The 26,034-nt window shown below is 45.9% G+C and overlaps 1 protein-coding gene across 8 annotated transcripts in view; it reads right to left on the bottom strand.

The window, feature by feature from the left end:
* Nucleotides 1–25,524, bottom strand: part of BAALC (BAALC binder of MAP3K1 and KLF4) — an 84,180-nt gene extending 58,656 nt beyond the window's left edge. For 3 of the 8 annotated variants that reach the window (XR_004300815.1, XR_004300814.1, XM_032415493.1), the window contains exon 1: nucleotides 25,246–25,517. Coding sequence is in view for 3 of the 8 variants with exons in the window: in XM_032415493.1 (XP_032271384.1) it covers nucleotides 25,246–25,405 (160 nt within the window). In the remaining 5 variants the exon portion in view is untranslated. Of the gene's footprint in view, nucleotides 1–14,962; nucleotides 15,042–21,405; nucleotides 21,436–23,531; nucleotides 23,588–25,245 lie in introns of those variants that run through there. The other 5 variants (XM_032415496.1, XR_004300818.1, XR_004300816.1 and 2 more) reach the window with 5 other exon arrangements.
* Between the last annotated feature and the right edge of the window lie 510 nt (nucleotides 25,525–26,034).

Raw genomic sequence — 26,034 nt, 5'->3', positions numbered from 1 at the left:
ATAAGAAGCCAGCCAGAACAGAATTCAGGATACCTAGTCACCTAATCCTTACAACCTTCTACTGATTTCCTAAAGCAAAAAGATGGCCTCTGGGTCATTTTGTCAAAAAACAATTCACCCAAATCAATTCACTGAAAGACCAATTTGCCAAAAGCTAACTGATCAAATACTCTTTTCACTGGGGCAGAGGTGGGGGGAGTGGAGCCCAATAATTAATCCCCTAAGCACGATCAGACAACAATTTTACCTGTGGTCTAGGAAAGTTCACTGGAACTATATGTGGTCCTACCCAGCAGGAGAGCAGTCAAGGACAGGGGCAGAAGTTGGAGTGGATACAGGAACCCAGCAGCAATCCAAAGAGGGAGGGCAGACAGCAACAATGATTTAAGGAAAAGCCCCATTATTTACACTTAAAACAATCCTGGACTAACTGTTCTAAGACAAAGCAGCTGCAGGAAAGTTGAGGCAGGACCCCAAGTTGGGGAAAGCCCTTAGGCAGTCAGTGGATTTCCTACCTGGCAAATTGACTTGTGGAGAACTGGCCTTTGGACTAATAGTCAATTCCTCTCTCGTATGCAATCTCGATTTGGGGTGGGAAGCTCACTTTGCCCAGGTTTCCTGAGTTCATCCAGGCCCTCGCTCTGACCTGAGAGGTAAACAGAGGTGGGGGACACCTAAAATCTGCTGGTGAGATCTTTCCTCCTCTCTCCTTGTTGCTGTTCTCTGCTCTCCATGGGTCGCTGTGGTTGCCCAGCACTTACTAAAGTGTTCTTTAAAATGAATGGTTCCACTGTTGGTGGGATTGCAAACTGGTGCAGCCATTGTAGAAAACAGTACAGAGGTTCCTCAAAATGTTAAAAACAGAACTACCCTACAGTCCAGTAATCACATTACTAGGTATTTCCCCCCAAAATACAAAAACACTAATTCAAAAAGATACATGCACCCCTATGTCTATCATAGCATTATTTACAATAGCCAAATTATGGAAGAAGCCCAAGTGTCCATCGACTGATGAATGGATAAAGAAGATATGATATATATACTCATTGGAATATTATTCTGCCATAAAAAATAATGAAATGTTGCCATTTGCAATGACATGGATGGAGCTAAAATAATGCTAAGCAAAATATGTCAGTAAGAGGAAGACAAATACCATATGACTTCCCTCATATGTGGAATTTAAGAAACAAAACAAACGAACAAAGGAAAAAGAGACAAACCAAGAAACAGACTCTTAACTATAGAGAACAAACTGATGACTACCGGAGGGGAGGTGGGGTGGGAGGATGGGGGAAATAGGTGAAGAGGACTAAGGAGGGCACTTGTGATGAGCACCAGGTGTTGTATGGAAGGGCTGAATCACTATATTGTACCCCTGAAACTAATATAACACTGTATGTTAACTATACTGGAATTAAAAAAAATAAAATAAAATGAGTGTTCCCAAGATAATTGAAAAATCCTAGTGGATGGCCACCAGTAAGGGACTTGTCATGGTGGCAGAATTAGATAATATCAGGTCCTTAGAAAAATCCATGTGGAGGAACTAGAATCTGGATTGCATGGAAGAATTTGGGGGACCCAACTTAGATTCTGGGGGTTCCCAGTAACCTCAGGAGGAAGACACAGCAGGAGGTGGGGAGAAAGTCCTACTAGATTCATTGTTGTTAGAAGATCCAGTGTTGGATCAAGAGGAATCAAGATATATTTGGACTCTCTCCTTTTTTCAGATTGGCTTTCCTAAACTTCAGCTGGCTCTGTTTGACTTGATGGTTTTCCAAAGAAATCAGACAGGCATTTTAAAAGCTAGCCAGAAATTAAGATACATACAGATGTGTGCTACACTATGACAATTTTTATAGTTTAAAAAAAAATTAAGACATATACTCAATGAAACTGACAGATAAATGATATAGAGAACAAATTCCTATTTCAGGGTAAATCACCTTTCATATCCGCAGGCACATTCAATTTCTAGGAAAACTGAAAGTTTCTCCAAGCACCTTCCATTTCTAAGAACACTAAATCGCATAATTTAATACCTACCCTTATTAGTTTCCTAGGACTGCCATAACAAAATACCACAAACTGGGGGTTTAAAACAACAGAAATTTATTCGCTTACAGTTCTGGAGGCTGGAAGCCTGAAACCAAAATGTGGGCAGAGTTGGTTCCTTCTAGAGGCCCTGAGAGAAAATCTGTTCCATGCCTCTCTCCTAGCTTCTGGTGGTTGCTGGCAATCCTTGGTATTTCTTGGCCCGTAGATGCATCACTCCAATCTCTGCCTCTGTCTTCACATGGTGTTTTCTCCTCTCTGCCTGTGTCCAAATCTCCTTTTCTTATAAGGATATCATTCATTGGATTAAGGCTCGCCTTAATCCAGTATAACCTTATCTTAACTTGATTACACTTGCAAAGACCCTATATCCAAATAAGGCAACATTCACAGGCACTGGAAATTAGGACTTGAACATATATCTTCCTGGGAGACATATTCTACCCAGTACTTCATATAATTAACACAAGGACCAGGAACCACCAAATCCATTTTCCACACTATAACCAAGGTGGTTTTTTTTTTTTAACAAAACAAAACAAAACCAAAACAAAATAGGCTCATTGAATTCCAATTTTTAAATGAAGAATTTTATCATTGCAACTGCAATTGGCTCTGTTCTACTCCCCAGTCCCACAAAAACACATGTAAGAGATCCTCCAAGGACAAAGAGAAGGGAAAGAAGAAATATTATTAAATTTTCTCAACAGCAATACTGGACCCTAGCAGACATGGACTAATACCTTCAGACCTCTAAAGGAATGGGATTTCCGTACTAGACTTTTACATCTAGCCAAACTATCAATTGAAGAGAGAAAGCATAAAGAAATTTTTTTAATGCAGTCTCCAAAATGTTACCTCCCACACAGGAAGCTACTAGAGCATGTTCTTGGCTAAATAAAAAGAACCGTCTAAGAAAGAGGAAGACACAGAATCCAGGAAATATGGTATCAACTCAACACAAGAGAGAGGCTAAGAGGGTCCTTAGGTTAATGGTGAAGATAGATTCCAAGCCAAGGGCTGTGCAGTGAGCCTGGAAAGCAAGCAGCCCAGACTGGAGCAGGTCAGAAAGCGCCAAGGGCAATTTCTTCAAAAAGAAAATTGATAGAATTCCTAATGTGCTTAAACATGTTAAAAGGAAATTTACACAACCAGAGGATAGTTTAACGTGAATCAGCGATGAGTTCAAATTTTTAAAAAAATTCTTAGTGCAAAAATAAAATATTGTGTGAAAGAAATAATCACAATAGATCATATGTTTCAGCTGCGAATAGTGTTGACAAAGTCATAATAATACAAACATTGACCATCCATCTAACCAAATTATGTTACAACTCTATTGGGAGTGGCGGGGGTGGGGGGGCAGGGAGAAAGAGTGACATCTTCACCCTCCCTGTGGGTAATCAGTAGACCAGGTCTTCAACTGCAACATTGAGAGAGAGTAACACTTGCAAAGTATTTAGAGACACAGAAGTAAAAACCAAGAGAATCAGGTGAAAGAACTGGAAGTAGTTACCTTGAGGGCACTGAAAACTGGAAAGTACAGCAGGGGACCTGTTGATTTTCATAGCAAGCCTTGTAGAAACTGTTTGACTCTAAAATCTGTGCATGTATATAACTGGAAAATATTTAAGATTACAAATATATATCATTGGATCAAGTTACTTTCCTGCTCAAGGCTTCTCACTGTTGTTAGGATAACATCCAAGATCCTTAATGTGGCCTATGGGGTCCTAATGTGACCCAGCCCTGCCTCTTCTCCACTCCTCACCCCCAACCCTTCCAGCCCTCCAGCCCCTCTTCTGCCTCCTCTCATGCATTGCTTCATGATGGTTTAATCACACTGGTTGGAGAGTGCCAAGCTCTTCCTGCCCCCAAAGCCTTTGTACATGCTCTTTTTTTTTTTTTAAGATTTTATTTATTTGAGACAGGAGAGAGCACAAGCAGGGAGGAGGGTCAGAGGGAGGAGGAGAAGCAGATTCCCCACTGAAAAGGGAGCCAATGGGGGGCTTGATCCCAGGACCCTGAGATCATGACCTGAGCCGAAGGCAGCTGCTTAACTGACTGAGTCACCCAGGCATCGCTATGCTCTTCCTTTTGCTAAAAATGTTGCCCACACCAACCCCAACCTAGTGAATCTCAAGCACTTCAGTTTTTAACACAAACATCAATATCTCAGAGAAGTCTCAGCCAAGCTTTAGATTAGGTTACGAGCCTTAGATTAGGTTACACTTCCCAGTTTCATCTTCCCAGAGTACCTGTCTTCTCTTTTGTAACATTTACAACAATTGTAATTAACTGTGTGAATCAGGTTATTATCTCTTCTACCTCCCTTTCTAATATGGTAGTCACTAGCCATTTGAGCTATGTAAATTTAACATTAAAGAATATGAGGGTGCCTGGGTGGCTCAGTCGTTAAGCGTCTGCCTTCGGCTCAGGTCATGATCCCAGGGTCCTGGGATCGAGTCCCACATCAGGCTCCCTGCTCAGCGGGAAGCCTGCTTCTCCCTCTCCCCCTGCTTGTGTTCCCTCTCTCGCTGTGTCTCTGTCAAATAAATAAAATCTTAAAAAAAAAAAAAAAGAATATGAGAAATTCAGCTGCACCAGCCCCATTTCAAGTGATCGAGAGCTGTAGCTAGGGTATCAGACAGTGCAGATACAGAACATTCCATCATCACAGAAAGTTCCATTGGACGGCACTGCGCTTAACTGTAAACTCCACCAAGGGCTCTTCATGGATCTCTCCTGACTGCTTAGGACTATATTAAGGGCTTTGAAAGTGCTCCCTACGTAACTATTGAATAAAGAAATTCATTCATAGAGGGCAAAAAGTAAGGTCACTTCTCTAATGGGAAGGATAGAGATATTTGATCCATCTTAGTCTCCAGTCCTTTGATAACATCTATTTCCATATCATCCCAAAAGCAAAACCTGGACCAAAGAAAATTAAAACCTAGGTAACTAAATAAACACTCTGGGCACCATTTGAGGCAAAATAGTGTAGTTAAGTGACTCGTGAAGGCAAAAAGATTATACATTTCAAAAGGATTATCATTCCTAGAATGAGACTCTTGATTTGTCTTATGAACTAATCATTAGAATTAACTGTTAAAGACATGTATTTTCAGAGTCCATTTAGACTTAAAGCATCCTAATGTGCCTTGTGACTGTGGCAAGCTAAGTCCCTTTGGGCATCAGTGGAGTATAAATCCAGTTTAGATGCTGTCTTTAGTATTACACACAAAGAAAGAGATTAAGTGGTTATGCTTTCCCTTTAAGAGGATTATTACCAGCCTTTCAAAGAGGCACAAGTACCTCATTAATGGTTAATGTGTTCATTGGGTTTCAATAAATTCAACAACCCAGAGACATATTCAAATATATTTATTTAAGCACTCTGGAGATTTTTAAAAAAAATAAAAACAGGTATTTTTTAATAACAGTAAATCACTATCTGCCTCTTCCCAACATGCTGGCTAGGGGAGTCTCCTTACCAGTACTCTTGCCCATTCCAGAAAGCGGTATCTGCCCTCAGGTGCTCCTCCTCCCCATCCATATCTTTTCTCCATTTCAAGCCCAGATTCAAGGAGGTCCCTGGCAATGTAGAAAGTATTCCTGAGGCCTGCAAAAAGCAGTCTGGGAAAGCAGGGCTCTCTCCTACTCTTTTCAATGACGAATATTTTGCTTCTGCCTTCTTTTTCATCTGCCTCCCTTCCCTCTTGTTCTCACCCTCTCTGGAACCAAAACAACCAAAGGGAAGCCTACAGCCTTTCAGGAGCAGGGACTGGCAAAAAAAGTGCGTACAGAAGCAAGTGGATTCTGAGAATCAAGCATGACACAAAAGGCAGAAGTTTAAATTCAGGGTCCCTAAAAAAACCTTGTGTGAAGATGACCTCCACTCCCCAAGACAGATCCATGTCCTGTACCCATCATGTGTGGTCATTTCGGGGAAAAGCAAACAACAGAGGCCCTACTTGGATGACAGACCTAAAACATCTAAAAGGACTTGAACTTGTATAGCCTAGATGAGGGAAGTACATTGGGAAGGGGGACAGGGTCACAGCGTAATGAATGATGGCCAGTATTCAGAGAGCACATATGAGAGCTGTGTCCTTGACATACATTACAGCATTCAGTCGGCCCCACAACGTTCTAGGGTTGTGCTTTATTATAAGACAACCGTGTTGTAAAGTGCTGTGTGGCCTCATCTGCAAGGGCCGGGGGGTGAGGGGTAATGTGACCTCACAGGGTTGCTACAAGTATTCCATGATTAGAACAGTGTCTGGCCCAAAGTAAGTAAAATATGTAAGTACTTGTTATATGGAAACAAGTAAATCTCCAATTTGCAGATCACAGGTAAGAAAATACATTCTAGTCTGCATCCTGCTGACAAGCTGGGGCATCAGGAAGGCCCTATGCTCCCAGGTCTTGAATGTCTCATAAAAACTTTAGGGCTTATTTGGATCCGTTTTAGCTATAAACTTTTGCTGATGAACACAGTTTCTCTGTAATTTTCCTTCACTTTATCCCCCTTGTGCTCATGATCTCGGGGTCTTAGGTGGAGAGAGAGGTAGTTTAGAAAGGTATGAGGGCATTCCGGTGTCTTAAAGGGAGCCACACTGCCATTTGGTGGTTGGATCAAGAGATGCTAAATGTCCAGCAATGCACGCAGCAGTCCCACCCCAAATGCCAATGGCTTCCCTATGGAAAACACAACCAGCCTCAGAATGTTGCTGGAAATCCTGATGTAACTCACAGAAAAAGCAAAGGGAAGGTTTTCCGTCAAGCAATGGAGCCATATGGGTATGCAGCTACACAGTCCCATGGTAAAGTAGCTACCCAGCCATCAGCCATGCAAACAGTGGCCAGACAGCTAGGTTTCTATATATTCGTGCAGTTAAACAGCCACACAACTATGCAGCCATGCGGTCATGCAGCAAAGCAACGGTGTGGTCACTGGAGCATGGAGTTCTGTAGCCGTGCAACCACCCAGCTTTACGTCCATGGAGCCGTGCCTGAAATCTCACAGTTTTATAGCCAAGCAATAGCCCGTCATCTTCTTCAAATGCAAGATAGGATAACAAAGTATGTGTGCCGATCTTGTCAATCTCAGAAAACATTAACGGAGCTCCTATTTCATGCAAGGCTTCATAAGGGACAGATGATGAGCAAGACACGACTTTTACCCCCAAGGAGCCCTCATTCCTATGGCAGGGTGGGCCTGTGCACAGGTACACAAGGCTGACTATACAACAGTGGAAATAATGATAAAAGGGACAAAAAAATAGAATGGGGATATGGGGAAACAGATTAGTTCCACCTGGGGAGAACTTAGGGAGGTTTTGCAGAGGGTTGGCCTTTGGGTTAGACTTGTACAATGAACAAGTGTGAAGGTGAAATGTTCCATCTGGGGAAAATGTAAGACTAACGACAGAACAGAAAGAAAAGGGCAGGCCTAGGAAACAGTAAGGACTCAGGAATGTGGAACTGGTAGGGAGAGAAGGCTCAGGCCAGGTGGCCAAGGGCCTGGAATGCCATGCTGAAAATTTCATCATTTGTCCAATAGGAAACAGGGGTCATAAGACGTTTTAGGGCAGGAGAGTGACAGGATCACATCTATGGTCAGGCAGGAGTGTGAGGAATGACCAGAGAATGGAAAGGTCAGAACCTAATATGAGACTTCGAGTTGTAGCAGGGGCACCTAATCTTAACCCTCCTTCCTGCCACCACTGGAATGAAGCCCAAACTCCGCCCATGATCCACAGGCTATTCATATTCCATCCCCTACACAGATCCTCTCCTACCACACACTCCCTCTCAGTTCCCTCCCAACACTCTGGCCTCCTTCTGTGCCTCAATCACATCAAGCTCATTCCAGCCTCAGGGCCTTTGCACTTGCTGGTGGCTTTTCCTGAGGAATTCTGGCTCCTAACATTCCTGAGTCCGTCCCCCCACACACACTTTTCACTCACAATTTAGCTCAAATACCACTTTTCATAGAGGCCTTCCCTAACCACTCAATCTGTTATTTCCTCCAACCCGCATCCCAGTTATTCTCTATTTCATTATCTGGGTTGTTTCTCCCCCTCCGCCATGGTGCTTACCAATATCTAAAATTACCTATCTTATTTATTTCTCTGCCCATCACCATTACCCCCAACCTGAATGTAAGCTCCAAGAGCAGTCTTGGCTGTCTTCTTTACTGCTACAATATTTAAAACAGTGCCCACCCCACACTGAGTGCTGAAGAATATTTGCAGAAAGGGAGGAAGGGAAAACTAAAAAAGAGCATTCTCTATCTGAGAAATGCATAAGATTAAACTGAGCTTATGGTTTAGGGAGAGATAAGCAGGAGCAATGAGAGAGGAGGGGGATGCCTGCCTAGCTATCAAGATGCCCCACATCCAGAGAGGTCAATGGGAAACAATTTGAAGATGAACATTACTAAGGGCCTGAACTAGGGTAATATTCCTGGGGCTGGAAAGATGGAAATGATTCATTACAGGAGATATTTCAGAGGCAGTCTGTGGGATCTGATACCGCATTAGATGTGCAGAGAGAGAGAGAAAGATGGGAGTGAAAGCAAAATAACTGCCAAGTCTTGCACTTGGCCACTAGAGGAGGACCGTGGTGAACTGCGTGGGGACACACAGCAGCAGGGACCGATGTGTGGAAGAAGAGGTCAATCAGGCCTCGGGCAAGTTGAATTTGATGAACCGGGCCGACGATGGTCAGATGTCTTGTGACCAGCTGGAAATGTGGGTCTAGAGTCCAGAGAATCATGGAGCCACCACCAGGGGAAAACTGAAGTCAGAGGAGTGGATGAGCTCATGCTGAATGAGGGAAGACTACTGGAGGAGGGTGTGAAGAGTCACATCTCCATGGGTGGAGGTGACGGGAACCAGGAAGGAGGGAGCCAAGAAAGGAGGGGGAGGCAGAGAAGACATAATCAGAGGTAGAAGAGAAAGTCACCAGCAGTGGGGGCGGTGAAACCAAGGGGAAAAGCCGATTTCCAAACTGGGAAGGAGGGTGTGGGCAGAGGAGATGAGCCAGATCCACAGTGCTGAGAGCTGCAGAGAGCTCACGGGGAGCACTGACTGCATTTATAAGACCACTCTTCGTGGGAAGAGTTTCAGCAGATTAGTGGGCACAGAAATCTCCGGTAATGCAGTCTACTGCATGTGCAGACATCTACCTGGACTCATCCCCGTGGCCCCTGTGAGACTTGGGGAAAGGGGATCAGAGACAACATGCTGACACTTGTGAGGCTTGCTGTGCCTTTGTTTCTGACCCAGGAGTCTCGTGTCTCACTTACCTCCAAGAAACTCACAGCTAACTAGTCGAGTAAAATCTCAGACCCTTCACAGTTCTTAAAACTGCCGTGCTCTTCTAGAATCTTGTCATCCCTTCATCTGGGATGGGGTCTAATTCCCTCCCTTTGAATCTAGGGAGGCTTGTGACTCACTTGTAACCAAGAATGCAGGAGAAGTGACACTGCGTAATTCCGTAACTCCGAGGCTAGGTCATAAAGAGGCAATGCAGCTTCTCTTTTTAGCTGGGACTGTGCTGGAGCTCAGAGCAGTTATCTAAAGAGTCCAACTGCCCTGAGGTCACCATGCTGTGAGGAAGCCCAAACTAGCCCATGCAGAAAGACCATATGGAGAAGCCCAGCCAGCCCCCAGCTGCTCCATCTGATAGCAAAAAACCAATAATTTTATTTACCAAATAACATTAGGGACTTTTTTGCTTTTCAAAATATCTCAGTCAATGTCAAAGGACAAAGATTTGCAACTACTAAATATGATCAAAAGAACAGGCCTAGAGATATGAACAAATTGTATACAGGAGGGAAAAAGCAATGTGCCCATAATCATGTAAAAAGACAGCAACCTTACTCATACAAATGCACAGTAAAACTAACTGAGCTACAATGTCTTATCTATTAAAGTGACAAAGCCCCCTAAGTTTGACAATATACTGTGTTGGCAAGGATGTGGAAAAATAGGCACTCTCATACACTGCTGGTGAAAATGCAAAATGTACAAGGCCTGAGGAGAGGAATTGGGCAATATTGAGCAAAATTACACTTGCATTCAGGCTTTGGCCTAGCCATCCCACTTTTAAGAATCTACCTAAAGATAACACTGGCAAAAATGAAAAAATACGTGGATAAGATTATTTGTGTAGCAAAAGTCTAGAAACAATCCCAATGGCCATTAATAGGAGACCAGTTTAATAAACTATAACATATCCACACAACTGAGCACCACACAAATGTAGCTATAAAAAAGAATGAAGAACTTATCTATATACTGCTTTGAAATGATCCCTGGAATACGTTAAGTGAAAAGGTATAGAACAAAGGGTATAGTATGTGTGTATACTTTTTTTTAATGAAAAGATAAAACAAAAAACTAATAAAATGAGTATCTATAGGAGGACAAAGGGAACAGAGTAAAGGGGGCAGAGATGAAAATTAGACTTCTTAAATGTAACTTTTGTAGATTTGCCATTGGAATCATGTAAACTCCTTACCTAAATATAAGACAAGACAAAATTTAACTGAAATGAAGAAAAAAAAGAAAATTTACCACAAAAGCAAAATGAAACATATGAACCTTTAAAACAAAGCAATCTAGGGGTGCCTGGGTGGTTCAGTCTGTTAAGTATCTGACTCTTGATTTCAGCTCAGGTCATGATCCCAGGGTCCTGGGATTGAATCCTGCATTGGGCTCCCTGCTCAGCGGGGAGCCTGCTTCTCCCTCTACCCCTCCTCCCAGCTTGTGCACTGCTCTCTCTCTCATGCTCTCTCTCTCAAATAAATAAATAAAATCGTAAAAATAAAATACCTGTTGATCCCCTTTGAAGAAACTAAGGAATGCACTGAAAACTGATCATCAAAGGGAAATAAAGAGGCATTTACTCCACCTTTTCAGGGAAACCAAAGCAAAAGTTATTTTTTTTTTAATTTTATTTTATTATGTTATGTTAGTCACCATACATTACATCATTAGTTTTTGATGTAGTGTTCCATGATTCATTGTTTTTGTATAACACCCAGTGCTCCATTCAATATGTGCCCTCCTTAATACCCATCACCAGGCTAACCCATCCCCCCACGCCCCTCCCCTCTAAAAGAATTCCAGCTAAGAAATGTTAGAATATTATTGTTTTGCAATTCCTAATAAAATAATTGATGTAGGGAATGATTATCAGCAACGGGAAGCTGAGATGCTCTATAACGGATGGATCGGGTTGGCACAGCTGACCGTAACCTCACAGCAATGAGAGATAACCAGATACTGTTCGGTCCGATAACCAGATGTGTGCAGCGGGAAGAGTACATCATCACTTACGATGCATTCTTGCCCCCAAAACTGAACCTGAAGCCCTTCAAGCATGCAGTTCTAATTACTAGTTTACAGGGAACACAGGGACACATTTTAAACAACACCATAGGCATGCAATCAGCAAAATCCCCCCAAATGGGAAACCCTACAGAACAAAAAAACAGGTTTCTTCAATAAATAAAAAGTGAAAGGGGGGAGGAGGAAATGGGAAATCTATAAGTTGAAGGAAATTTAGGAAAAAGATCAATGAAATACAATGTGTGGACATCTTTTGTATCCCAATTCAAACAAACCAGTTGTAGAAAAAACATTGGTGAGACCATCGGCGAAATCTGGACATGACTGAATTTCAGTTATATTAGAGAATTAAGGAATTTTCATTAATTTTTAGGTGTGATAATGGTATTGTGGTTATAAGGTTAAAGCATATAGAATTGCTGATATGACACCATTTCAACTTAAAGAAATGACCACTTCATATGGTTCAATCTTATCTTTTTAAAAAGCATCCCCATCTTTTGGCGATCCATACAAAAGTATTTATGAACGAAGTTACATGACTTCTGGAATTTGCTTCAAACTAGTCCAATTGGTGAAAGGGAATGGAGGTAGGGAGGAAACAAGATTTGCCATGCGTTGATAATTGTTGAAGCTGAGTAACAGATATGTGGGGGCTTGTTATACCATTCTCCCAATTATATATAGATTTTTGAAATATGTGTGTATGTCATTTTAAGGTCTTAAACTATTGTGTGGAAATGTTATGTTAAAAAAAATGTCTGAGGCTACAGTTAAGGGATTCCAGAGTTGTTTTGAGCAATTGCAAGCAGCTGGTGTCCACTGGGAAGAGCAATGCTCAGTTGAAAATATAATTGCTGATGTGTGTGTGTGTGTGTGTGTGTGACTACATGTATGTTTAAATCACCTTCTCATGTAAGTTTTCATTACATTTCCCTCTGATTCTTTTGCTTGTGGCTGTGGGATTTGGGGGTTCTAACAAGAGTCAGTGTTTGAATTTTGAATTCCTGTGCAAAAGAAAAAAAATAAACTAACCGGCTTGGGCACACTCTCCCTGGGTCTCTTTGTTAACGTTTTTGGCAGCTTCTATTTAAATGATCCCTCTTCTCTAAGTTCACTGGGTGTTTTCTGTAGCCTTACGTAATGGCTAGAAGCCCCCATCTCTACAAAGGAACACCTGATTCAGAAAAGCAAACATCATAACAGAAACCCATTCATCAGCTGCCCAGACTCACAACCAACCAGACATGTGGCGACTTTATTTGAAAAGAGAGAGAGAGGCAGACTGAGAGAACAAGTGGGAGGAGGGGCAGAGGGAGAAGCAGACTCCCTGCTGAGCAGGGAGCCCCATGTGGCGCTCCATCCCAGGACCCTAGGATCAAGACCTGAGCCCAAGGCAGATGCTTAACCAACAGAGCCACCCAGGTGCCCATGGGCAACCTTTTAAACACTCCCAGCAACGGCGTCACAGGCTGTGGGGGAAACTGAGTTAAGGGAAGGTGAGCAAAGCTCCGAGAAACCCAGGAAACTGACTATTCCTCACACCTTCTGGAAGCAGCTCCACACCCTTAGAAGAGTTGCCAGCTGGGAAATGCATTTCTGGAGGCAATGTTCCCAGCACTGAATCAACGTGACCTGTGCTGAAGGGATAGAAGAGTCCCAATTCCTGGAAGCCCGAGGCAAAGAGAGCTCCCCAGAGAGCCGGGCACCTTACTCCGGGTGGTGCCAGGATACTGTGCTTCCCAGACCCCACTCCATTCAGGAGCATGATTTGCATAATAAAATATCTAATGCCTTAATGACCTAATGTTATCAGAGATACTTTCACAACCTTCAAAAATTGCCCTCAAGGTGAGAAATGCTCTTAGTCCCATTTATTTGCTCATCCCACCAATATTGCTAAGGGCTTGGTATGTGCTAAGCTCTTTAGAGGTGCATTTGAGGGCTGGGACTCGTAACTGCAAGCCCTGTTCTTTTCTCTCTTCCACGCTGCCTTGAGGGTTAAAGACCGCGGCTCTTAAACCTGGCCGAGCCTCTGCATCACCTAGGACAGGAATCAGTGTTGGCACAGGGCCACGGCCAGTCATTTATGTATCGCCCTTGGCTGCTTTGGTACTAAAAACATCAAGTTGAGTAGCTGCAACAAAGATCACATGGCCCACAAAGCCTAAAATGTTTACCATCTGACCCTTTACAGCAAAGGTTTGCCAGCCTGTGATTTAGGACTCGCTTCTCTGAGAGGTCCCTGGGCCGGCAGCATCAGCATCACCTGGGACCTGGGTGGCTCAGTCGGTTGGGTGTCTGCCTTCGGCTTGGGTTGTGGTCCCGGGGTCCTGGGATCCAGCCCCATATCAGGCTCTCTGCTCAGTGGGGAGCCTGCTTCTCCCTCTCCCTCTGCCTGCCACTCTGCCTACTTGTGCTCTCTCTCTCTTTCTCTGTCAAATAAACAAAATCGAAAGAAAGAAAGGAGAGAGGAAAGAAAGAAAGGAAAGAAAGAAAAGAAAAAAAGGAAAGAAAGAAAGAAAGAAAAGAAAAGAAAGGAAAGGAAAGGAAAGAAAAGAAAGGAAGGAAAGGAAGGAAGGAAGGAAAGAAAGAAAAAGAAAGAAAGAAAGAAAGAGAAAGAAAGAAAGAAAAAGAAAGAAAGAAAGAAAGGAAGGAAGAAAGAAAGAAAATGCAGAATCCTAAGCCCCACCCCAGACCCAGGGAATTCCACTCTGCCCTGACCTAGAGAACTTGTCAAACCTGCAGCCTTTCTGGCCCCTACAGAAGCCCTGGGGTGGGGCCTTTTGTTTACATTGCCCAAGTGAATCTGATGTGTAGCCTTAGGGAAGCTGACTGAGAAATCAGGAGTATGGGCCCTCCCAGGATCTCCCTGCAGGACAGGGACCAGATCCTCAAGAGGCCGGAGAGGTGACCACTGAAGGCTCATAGCTGAGCGCCTCTCTAGGAATTGCCCTCCGTGGAAGGAAGTGATCCCACCCAAGATCCCTTCCCCTTGCTGGGGGCAGCCTGTGGCTAAAACTTGGCTGGTAGAGGGTGAAAACGCCTCTCATTACAATATCTGAAGGGCCATCCCTGCTCCCTTAGCCCAGTCCCGCCCTCCTCACCCCTCACACGTATTGGTCCCTAAAGCTCGCCCCAGTAAAAGTCCACCTCAGTCTATTTCCTGACAGTCTGTAAGAGTATATGGCGTGATAGTAGACATGACATGGCCATAAATAAGAAAATGCAAACCAGAATAAGCGTGCTAGGTATGTGTAAGAAGGGAACACAGGACTGAGGTGGGCACACAGGAGCTGTGGGGCTTTCAGTGGGGGTGGGGCAACAGGATAAGGTGCTTCAGGCAAAGAGCAAACCCTGCGTCAGGCTAAGTGGAGAGGACCTGCAGACAGCTAGTGGAAGGGAAGGCTGAAGAGAAAGCCTTAAATGCCAGGCTAAGACATTTGCATTCAGTTGGCAAAGAAAAATCATGAAAGGCTCTGAGCAGGAGAGTAACACAATAATGATCCCAGTTATGCCTCAGGAATATTCACCTGGCAATGGTATGAAAGATACTGGAGCGGCAGTGACTGCGGTCGCGGGACAGGTCACAAAGCTGTTGCAGGCGTCGAGCTGCAAGGCAATGAGGCCCAGAGCTAGTGATCAGTTAGGCGGCTGGCATGAAGGAAAGAGCACAGGGCTCAGAATGAAGACAGAGCTGGGTTCCAGAGCCCCCTCAGCCACTTACAACTTTCAAGCTCTGGCGCAGGCCACCCGGCCTCTCTGACTTCTCCCACCTGTAAAACGGGGATAACAGAATTAGGTAATACAGATTCCGTGCGGGGCCCACACTGGGCACGCGGCTAAGGGAAGCCAGTGGCTGTGTTTATCTGCGCTTGCACACACACCACTTATCACCCCAGCCAAGCAAACCTGAGCCTGGCTGCGCCGGAGACTGTCCCTGAAAAGCGATTCTCACACGTAGCAATTTAATGAGGCCTCGGTTTCATGCTTCAACTTGAACCGTCCCCCTTATGAAGGGTGCGCAGGCAATTGGCACTTCCATTGTAGCTGCCGCTGTGCCCTGTTGTTATGGCGACCGGTTTCCCAAACAGCCCTGCTATTTTCTTCAAAGCCTTTCAGTTTCCTCCTGCCCTCAAGTCCACAAGCCCGAGAGACAATAGCGGGGTGGTTTTTTTAGATTTCCGCAGGAAATACTGTCAAGGCTTTCAATGAGCCGAATGGCTGTCTTGCTTCTCCACCAGAAGCCCCCAGCCTGAGCATCCGTGTGACCCTGCACAGTGGACCTCCACAAACGTTCCTGCCCACTGGGAATTGGTGCCACTGAGTAGCAGGGGGCACATCAGTTTCCGGCTGGCATTAACTTTGCAGGAAAATGAAGCAGAAAACAAAGGAATGCCCACTGCACATCTCGTGTACACCACACAGGGTCTGATGTTAAAAGACTATTCCAAAAGATTTAAGTTTAAGCTATTGTATTATTTCTCAAATCAGTTCAATATTAGCACATGTAACTTTCCCAACAAATATCAATCTTTGTGAACTCACTTAACACAAGGTAATACTAAAAACACTGTTTTATTATTATTATTATTATTATTATTATTACTATTGTAAAATCTTCATACCAATAATTATGTTGCTCTGGTGTCTAGCAGACCTCCCTCTCCTCGTTTTCCTTTCCCCTTCTCCTTCCTTTCTTTCCTCCTTCCCTTTCTCCTACTAATCTTCTCTCCCCTCTGAGGTAACCTTAGGATGGAAGGTGTAGTTACCCTGCTGGCAGCCTACCCGATATCCATTCTCCCCCTTTTTTCTTTGCCAAAAGGACCACGAGACTTTTAGGGTGGTGTGCGCCCAACTAAAAGTCCCGATCTCCTAGACTATCTCGCAGCCAGGGATGGCCATGTAACACAGTTCTGGCCAATGAGACTCAAGCAAAGCTTACTGGCTTCTGGGAAAGCTATCATTTTGCAGATAAAAAGGAACAGACTCGGGTAGAATGCGCCTTTCCCCCTTCTGCCTATTTAAAGTAAGATGCAACAACACCATGCAACTATGAGGATGAAATCCACACACCACGGATGGCAAAGCAATCAACTCGGGTCCTTGACAGCATTCCCGAGCAGTGCAGCTGCTTCCCTCCAGACTCTCTGTGAAGCACAGAAGCTAAAGCCTCTACTTGCTAACCCACGTTCCCCTGGTTTCTGTTCCTGCCACCAAAAGCAGTTCCTTACTGATACAGAAGATGAGGAGGGTTCCCTCCATTCAACAAATATTCTTTGAGCGCCTAGTCTGTGCTGAGCACCATGCTAAGTACTTGGGCGACTGTATCGAATATGACCTGCAGCCCTTCACCTCCGAGAGTGAAGGAGTAAAGACATAAACAGTAAATGAACAAGACAATGACAGGCTCGGTGATCAGAAGAAAAAAAATAATCCAATGGTAACTGGGGAAGGCTGGTCTCTCTGAGGAGGTGCCATCTGAACTGAGAGCTGAAGGGTGAGGTGGAGTCAACGAGGGGGAAGGGGGAGGGCCACATTCCAGCAGGTGCCCCAGGGAAGTGGAGGAAGCCAGCGTGGCTGGAACACTGTGAGCCAGAGAAAGAGAGAGCAGGATAAGCAAAGCTGGAGAAGCAGCGGGACCAGGTTATGCAGGTCAAGGAAAGGGGTTGCTGGGGTTTTATTCTATATATAATAGATTTGGAAGCTACCGGAGGCCGTTAAACAAGAGAGGGACAAGAGCTGATAAATGTTTTTAAAAGATTTTTCTCCCTCTAACATGAAGATGACTTGTCAAAGGCAAGAACAGAAGCAGGCTATTGCTGAGGTTCAGGTAAAACATGACGGTGGCCTGGGCTCAGGGAGGACCAGTGGAGATGCAGAGTAGCCCTCACCCTGTGGATGGCACGGCCTGTGATGTCCTCACCTATGAACAACCTCATCAGTGCACTTAGAATCCAACCAGGCAGAGATGAGGGCAGGGTAGCTAAGATGTTTTTTAAATGCTGAGGTGCCCAGAACATACAACAGGTGATTGGAGGGAAAGATGGGAGAATTCATAGCAAGTCTTTGATTTTTTTTTTATTTAGTATTCAGAGGGAAAGAACAGCAAAGTGTTGGGAGCTATTACATGGGGACTGTCACAGCATGTTAATAAGGAATTAATAGAATTGCCAAGAAGTGGTAAGAACACTGAGGTTCACAAGAATAAACTGCTATTGGGTGCAATCACCAACACCCATGACTTGCTCCAGCAACACCAAGCAACTCAGAACCAGGGATGTAAGGAGCACAGGGGAAGAGTACCCCAGGTTTGACACTGAGCCCAGGGCAAGACTGAAGAGGTGAGGAGAACCTAGGTACCAGAATGGCAGCTCTGAGAGCCCACACACTTCGTATTTGTGAACACATTCATTCTACAATGATTCCTATCCTACATTGTGGAAACAGAAACCCAGACAAGCTAAGAAACTTGCTCAAGGTCACAAAGGTGGTCAATGTCTGCTGTCAGAGTCTAATTCCCTAACCACTGAACTATAATCTTCAAGCAAAACAATAAGGAAGATGATGATGATAAAGAAGAAAGCCCAGAAAGGTCCAGAGACTGGAGGTCATGATGGGTGTGAGAAGCTGGCTCATCAAAAGGGAAGGAAGCATATGAAATTATAAACCGACAGCAGGTCAGGCTGGGTGGTCCTGTGCGTAAGGATGTGTTACAGGCTGATGCAGCGGCTTGCAGGAGAAGCTCAACAGGCTCTGGGTAGGACTTTGGGGCTGAAGGGCATCTGGCCATGAGCCACCCACTCAGTCTTGCCCAACTGCCCACTAAAATGCCTATGAAGACAGAAAAAGACCAAGACTCACAATCACCCAAATGAAGACTAATAGAAAACCTAATCCCAGACTCTGGGAGAAATTGGCACTATTCATAAAGAAGATGGAGCTGGATTAAGAAAAATCTAAGGCTTCTGGTTTTGCTTCCTTATACAGACACCACACGGCAGGATGTAGGTAGACACTCTGTACTATTGCTCTGACACAGATCCAGAGCTGGAAGGGAATGGGGTTGTACCTGAACCAGAACACTGAGCAGCCAGTCTACATGACCTCACAGGCATCTGAGGCTCAGACAGAGAGCTGGCCCCTACACCCCCCCACACACACATACACACACCATAGACCACGTTGCTACAACCATAAAGCAACCATAAATCCCAGACACAGCTGGGCAGAATATAAAACTCAGCCTGAGCCAACTGTGGGGGGTGGCAGGGAGGTGACAGGGGGATATGATTATCGTAAACGGTGGAGTCACGATATGCATTTGCCTTGTATGTTATTTACCTGAATTCAACTATATTTGCTTAGTATTGAAAGGAAAAAGGGGAGAAAAATCCCTTCACTTATCCAGGGCCTTCCCTACCCCTCACCCCTCCCCCGTTCAAACTAGCCTTTCGCTGCCATGACCTCCAAATAGTTTCCAAAACACAAAGAGAAACAGAACTACTTTTTTTCTCTTGGCCTTTGAGCTTCCAAGAAATTTGAGGAAGTTCTCCTATGTCCCCCAAACTTTAAACATAATCCCCACAGAAGATACCAGATGCCCCATTGGCACCTAGATGCAGGACCTGAAGGGTAAAACACCCAAATGCTGACAGGTGTTCTTTCTTTCTGCGCGCTTCTCTAACACTTTCTAAAGTTTCTTAAGCAACATCCTTGTATTTGAAACCAAAAAAAAAAAAAAAAAAAATCATTCTGCCCCGAGACTGCTCATCTTTAAGGAGGCCATCAGGTGACTGGGATGCAGGTGATTTTCGGGGCACTGTCTGCAGCCCGCTCAGGGCGCTCAGCAAGGGCGGGGGGGGTAGCGCTCATCCCACAGGGCTGCCGGTGTCTGCTCAAGGACTCCTGTCCTCAGCCTTGTAAATGCTGGCAGGAGGCTCCCACTCCAAGTATTTTTTCAAAACCACTAAAGGCAGATGGGGTGGAGGAGGGCACTAACTCCGTGCTCAGCAGTTATGGCATGATGGCCACTGCCCTGGATTTAGAAACAAGACACCTGATTTCCGACGCGGGCTCTTCCACTCCCTCTGCCGGTGACCTTACTCCCTCTCCTCATCTCACTGAATCTCAGTTTCCTCATCCAGTAAATGGGGGTCACGATGGCTTATGAGATTATTTTAGAGAGTTATGTAAACTAATGTCCCAAAGAAAAATTCTCACATACATTAGATGCTCAATCAATGGTATTAGAATTTAAATATAGACCCAATCTCTGAAGGAAGTGTGAGGTAGTGACAATAGAAATTCATGATTTCCAAATGTTCACAATGTTAGTGCTCATAAAGACACTCACATTAGTTTTCCAGGGCTGCTGTAACAAAGGACCACAACTGGTGGCCTAAGCAGCAGAAATTTATTGTCACACAGGTCTGAGACCAGGAATCTGAGATCGGGGTGGTTCCTTCTGGGGACTGTGAGGGAGAATCTGTTTGAGGCCTCTTTCTTAGCTCCTGGTGGCTTGCTGACAATCTTGGATGTTCCTTGGCTTGGAGAAGCATCACCCTGACCTCTTCCTTCACCTTCACATGGGGTTCTCCCTGGGTGTCTATTTGCGTGTTCAAATTTCCCTTTTTATAAGGACGCCAGTCACATTGGATTAGGGCCCACATTAATGACCTCATTTTAACCTCTGTGAAGACCCTATCTCCAAAAAGGTCCCATTTGGATGTACTGGGGGTTAGGACTTCAACATAGAAATTTGGGGGCAGACAATTGAGCCCATAACAACAGAGCGATGGAGGTGGTTGGGGGGCAGAGTGGGAGGAGAGCATGTAAGGTGAATGTTGGTGGCAGCTAAGACGGAAGGTACTAGATCATAATGTGGGCTCACAATACACCATCCAGCCTCCTTTCCAGATGAGAGCTAAGGAAGTGTTCAGACTAGCCAGAGAATCTCTGTAGGAGTCCCGGCAGAGATAGGATTTTGCAACTGAAGCAAAATGGTCTCCTGAGTGTGGCTAGAGGCTGTGGGCCTGACACAGAAAGGCTCCCGGGATACAAGCCCAGGTCATCTATCCGATTGCACCAAAGGCCAGGACGGCCTTATCAGCAGGAAGGGGTTGTGGGTGCAGAGATCCCTAAGCAAAGGCAGGACCAGTAGGGGTCTAAGCCTGAGAGATTGCTGAGTACAGGACAAGCCCGGAAAAGACTCTGTGCCGACTGAGAGGGGACGATGTTCCTCTGAGTGGGGCCCAAGTCTGGAACCTTAAATTCATCTCTGGTTAGAGTCAAAATAGTTTATCTAGTGTCTAAAAAAGACACAGTTCAGTGGACTGATTTCTAAGACAAAATCATCTAAGATAAAACTCAGGAAAGAGGATATAAGATAAAACTTCACTTGCTTAGTGGGATCATTTCTCCAACCATTCATTTATTTCTACAGGCAGGGGTGCAATGGTCACTCATGCAGCGCCCAAGCCGGCAGAGCTCCCAGGCTACCTGGAAAGACAAAACAACGCAGTGTGACCGGGGCCACCACGGGACTGGAGAGCCTGTGGCAGGCTGTATGTCACTCTGCCCAGGTGGGGCCTGGGCCATGAGCACAGGAGACTTCCTAAACTTCATGAATTGCCTGGGTTTGCTCCCACCTGTTTTTGTAGTGATTTTTGCAAAACAACCCTGGTAACAGAGGCTTGTGTTTGGCAAAGGGAGCAGAGAAAAGTGGAGGTGTTTTCTTACTTTGCAACCAATCAGGTAGACAAGAACCCCAAAAGGATGAGCAGATGGAACTTCCGAGGAAGGAAAACATTATCTCTGGGGAATCCAGGAGAACGAAATGGACACAGAGCAGCGTTAGGAGATTTAGTCATTAAAGAAAGATCACTTGAGGTCCTACTCCAGACACGGTGTTAGGCACAGGGATCCGGCGGTGAGCAAAAAGACCCCTTACCTGACTCATACAGCTTGTCACGCTTGAGGGGGCAGGCGTTCATGGGTAAATTATCTGAAAATATAACCACAACTGTAACAGGTAGATAGAGGGAGCTGGGGGGGAGGGGGAGGGAGGAGCCTTATTCATCAGAAAGCCCCAGGTGGGCTCTCTACTGGTACTCCCTTCCCAAGGAAGGAAACAGGATAACCTTCCTTCACCTCACCCATGGTGACAGCCATCGGGAACAGTCCTGCTTCCTCTGCCATGCTCCTGCAGGGGTCTGTACACACACTGCTCCCCGCCCTCCACTCCCCTGCAAAATGAACTACTCAGTCTCTTGTACTCCTCCAGCATCTTTCCCCCATGCTGTTCCAGGATGGTCCACAGGCTGACCTGAAGTGCATCCACCTTTGTATCTGTCTCCACTATATTCTTCATTTCTTACAGTTCCAGGAACATATCTTAATCAACTTTGTGCCTAATGTATATTGAATGAGTAAGAGAGCAAATAAATGTCTTTTATCTTTAGTCTGTCAACACAGGGAAACAAAGACCTAGAATATTGTCTTCATGGCACTATCAAGATGAATCAAGGTCAGCACATTTAAGTATTAAACTGAAACCAACAAGATACCTTTTAATAGGAGTAAATACAAAATCTCAACTTTGGATGACTGAAATCAATAGTATGACTGCAGGATTCATGAGGGGGAAAAGCCATTCATTTGGCAAACATTTACTGAGTGCCACCTATGTTCCAGTCACTGTTCCAGGTGCTGGATTTATAGCACAGACAACACCTCTGATGTCATAGGACTTAAATTTGACTAAAAAGTAGGATCTGAGGGTTTTAACTCATCGCAAGTTGAATGTGAGTCATCAAAGCAATACAGCCCCAGGAACCCCAGCCGGAAACCACACAAATCCTAACCTGATTTCACCTGCATTAGGAGAGCTTCAGCGCCCACGTGTTGCTCCGTGCTGCTCGGCTAATACCCAAGAGCTTGGAGCTAACCACAGGTCTCTTGTATCAAGAGGGACTTTGACAAACCAAATGGCATATTTGGAAATAATATGGTCAGGTCCCCACAAGTCTGAGAGATGACTGAAAGATTTGCATGTCTTTGGACTGGAGAACCAATGGTCAGAGGAGATGCAACAGCTCTCTTCAAATATTGAGAGTTGTCTGTACAAGACTTGATTGCAAGGGCATGGAGTTCACCAGGTAGAAATTACAAGGCAGCCAAAAGAGTTTCTCACAAGGGGAACTGCTCCACTAAGGTATGGGGGGGCCTCCTTCCCTAGGGAAGACATACCCCATCCTCAGGGATGCTGCAGAAGAAAACTATGCTATCTGAGACCAGACTAGAGTATCAAGAGATCACAGTAGACTTTGAGTCCCATCAACTGTAAAAGCAAGAATTCTATAGTTACTCTCCCATCAATCAGGAAGGCAATATTTAGGAGTATGGGCTTTGGATTCAGGCAGAGCTGGATCCCAGTACTGGACTGGGCAGTCACTCCCACACTCTACACCTCATTCCCTTACTAGTAAGAGAAGGATGGTCACAGCTCCTACCTCATCCTGGCCATGAGGACTTGTGAGATGATTTACGTTAAGTGCTGCTTTGTACAGTCCCCAGCCCTCGGTAAGTCATCAATAAACATTAACTGATGGTAATATTAAGTGTTCTTCATTTTATTTTACATATTTCAATTTATTTAGGTAAACTGTTTTCCTGTGAGTCTCTAACTTTGTAATCCTCCATCCTGCGTTTACTAAAGCAATTATTATAGCAATGTAAAACTGTAAAGTAGAAGGACTTCAGAGAAATTTGATTTCAGTTCAGGTCTTGATCTCAGGGTCCTGAGATGGAGCCCAGTTCGGGGCTCTGTGCTGGGCATGGAGCCTGCTTAAGATTCTCTCTCCGCTTCTGCCCCTCCCTACCCCACCCCAGCCCCTGCTCAGGCTCTCGCTCTCTCTCTCTCTCTCAAAAAAAAAAAAAAGAGCAGCTGTGAGATGAGAAAGGCACTTTGAAGAATCTAGGTTAAATGGGTCCAAGTGGGCAAACTTCAGTAGCAAGGACATCTTGAGGACCACCTGCCTGGCAAGGCTGCCCCATATTTGGCAAGGAACCACAAATGAGCATGCTTGTCCCAGGCCGTACCTGTTGCAGGGCCCCGATCTGATGAGGCACAGTGGGATAGGAGTCAGGATGGCAGACTAAAAAGGAATAAGTACTGGAAATGAATATTTAGCCATCCCATAATAACCATCTCATACCCACACACGTAGGTACACACACACCATATACTCCCAGTTACCAAGGCAACCAGTCCTTGAAGCTGTACTTTTTTTTTCACACTAGATCTTTTCAACCATTTTTCCTTGGAGTGCAGCTCTGGCCTTTGACTCTGCTGAGAAGTACCACACCTCCTGGGGAAATGCTGTTAAATCTAACATTTACCAGGTCCCTTGTGAAGGCTTATGTCTTATCCTCATTTCTGACACTGAACTGAGCCAACACATCATTTGAAGATTTGCTGAAAGCACCAGCAACACAAAGTAACCATTATGATTACTACGGTGAGTCAGAAACATTAGAGACAAATACAGTGTTATGTCTTACACCATTTTCACTGACAGTTCTTGCTTTTTTAAAAAAAGGGACTCACCAAGTTCATATGAAAAAGGAGCCAGCTTTGGTCCTACAAGATGGAGGGACTGATTCTTAAAATTAAAACGGCAGCTCTTACATAGGAAGCATGGATTTAGGATTATTGAACTTTTAAGAGTATTTCACATTTCTTTCCTCCTCCTTATAATATACAGTATACTTCAAATTATCCTCATTTTCTATCTCAGATTTCATTATTCAAAAATGCCAACAACATAAAGGGGTCTGGAAAGAGTTAAAATATTTTATGCAAATAAGGATCTGGCTTTTGACAACATCCATATACTAAGTAGTGAGGTATTTTCCCTTTCCACCAACACATTTATGACTAAAGGTCAGTCTGTGGCAACAGACTATTTTCATCTCTACTCTACAATTATTAGTGTCTCCTTTAAAAAAAAAAATCTCATGTGTGACCCGAGGAGAAAGTTCTTTGCATATTCTTCTGTTAAATTTCTGCTACAGGGGGAATGGTAAGAGTATGTAATTTACAGCCCTAGTCCACGCCTGTGCCCTGCCTCATATGAAGCAGGGAGGCACCACAGGGTGGGGAGGGAGTCCTCGCTCAGCAACACCTGCTGGAGAAGTAAGCTTAAGTGCAGAATTAGTGATGCGGTGGGCAGGCGTGCACTGTGCCCTGGATCCTGGTTTTCGCAGCCCGAGGGAACTCCTTCCCTGCAGGGAGAGAAGGGGAAGCGAAGAGGAAGACTCCACCCAGGCAATCTGGGTCAGGCGCCGTGTCTATAAATCAAGGCAGAGAGGGTCCAGGCGGCGGGTGGATGGAGACGAGGCCGGATCGGGTACACAAGGGCCGGCGTGGGGTGTGTGTGTGTGTTGGGGGGGAACGAAGCGGGACAGAGGCGAACGCAGGCGGGCCGACGCGCGCGTGGGCTGAGGGGCAGGTGTGCGTGTCAGGTGGGCTGTCCTCCCAGCGATGCATGGGTCCTCGCACTGAGCGAGCACTGGCGGAGGCAGGGAGCTGGCTTCCCCGCGGCTCCGGGGATTGGCTCAGCCTCTGTAAGGGTCTCGCACTGACCCCACTCCCTGGGCCTGGGTCTGTCGGTCTGTCTTCCTCACCGCCCCCCCCAACCCCCTACCACCCGCACGGAAATCTCCGGCTGCCCCTGGCGCCCCTCATCCCTCCCGCTTCTCTCTCGGCTCCGGCCTCCCGGCGCCTGGGGTCCGCAGGAGCCGCCTCACTCACCCGCGTGCAGGCCGCCCGCCTCGGGGCCGCTGTCGGTGGCCGCGGCGCTGGGCGGCGCGTCCGAGTCGGTGTAGGTGAGCCAGGTGGACTCGGTCTCCCGGGTCCAGCTCTCGTAGTAGCGGGGCTCGATGGCATCGGCCCGGCTCCCGCCACAGCCCATTCTCCCGCGCTGCAGTCGCGCCCGGCGGCCCCTCGGCTCACGGCTCCGGCTCCCGCGGCAGCGGCGGCGGCTGCTCAGCCCCGGCGGCGCAGCCCAGGTGGCGGCGGCGGCGGCGACATCGTGTCCCCGCCCGCCCGTGCCGAAGCCAGGCGCCCAGCTCCCGCCGCGCCCCCCGCCCCCCACGCGTCGCCCTCTCCCCGCACCCCTCCTCCCCGCCTCCCAGGCCCTCCCTTCCCTCGTTCCCCTCCCCTCCCCCTCGTCCCCCGCTCCCTCCCTCGGAACGCCCGAGCTGGTCGGGGGCGCAGGATTGGCGGCCAGCGAACGAGAGGAAGGCGGGGTCCCAAGAGCGGTTCGGCCTCGCGGGCTGGGGTTACGCTCCCAGGGTCCTGTGCATCCATCCGTCCGCACATTCCCCCGTTCATCCATTCATCTATTCACCCATTCATGCATGTATCCTTCTTCCCACTTTCCTCCTCTCCTGCCTTCCTCCCTCCCTTCCTTCCTTCTTTCCTTCCTCCTTTTTCCCCTTCCTTCCCCCCTTCCTTCCTTCCATTCATCTATTCTGGGAAGAACTGAAGCGCTTGGGAAGGGATCCCAAGCGTTCTGGCCACTTGTTTCAAAAGCAGTAA

This window comes from Phoca vitulina, unplaced genomic scaffold (genome assembly GCF_004348235.1).
Source record: "Phoca vitulina isolate PV1807 unplaced genomic scaffold, GSC_HSeal_1.0 scaffold18, whole genome shotgun sequence".
Lineage (NCBI taxonomy): Eukaryota > Metazoa > Chordata > Mammalia > Carnivora > Phocidae > Phoca > Phoca vitulina.
This window is presented reverse-complemented; position numbering and strand designations above follow the sequence as displayed.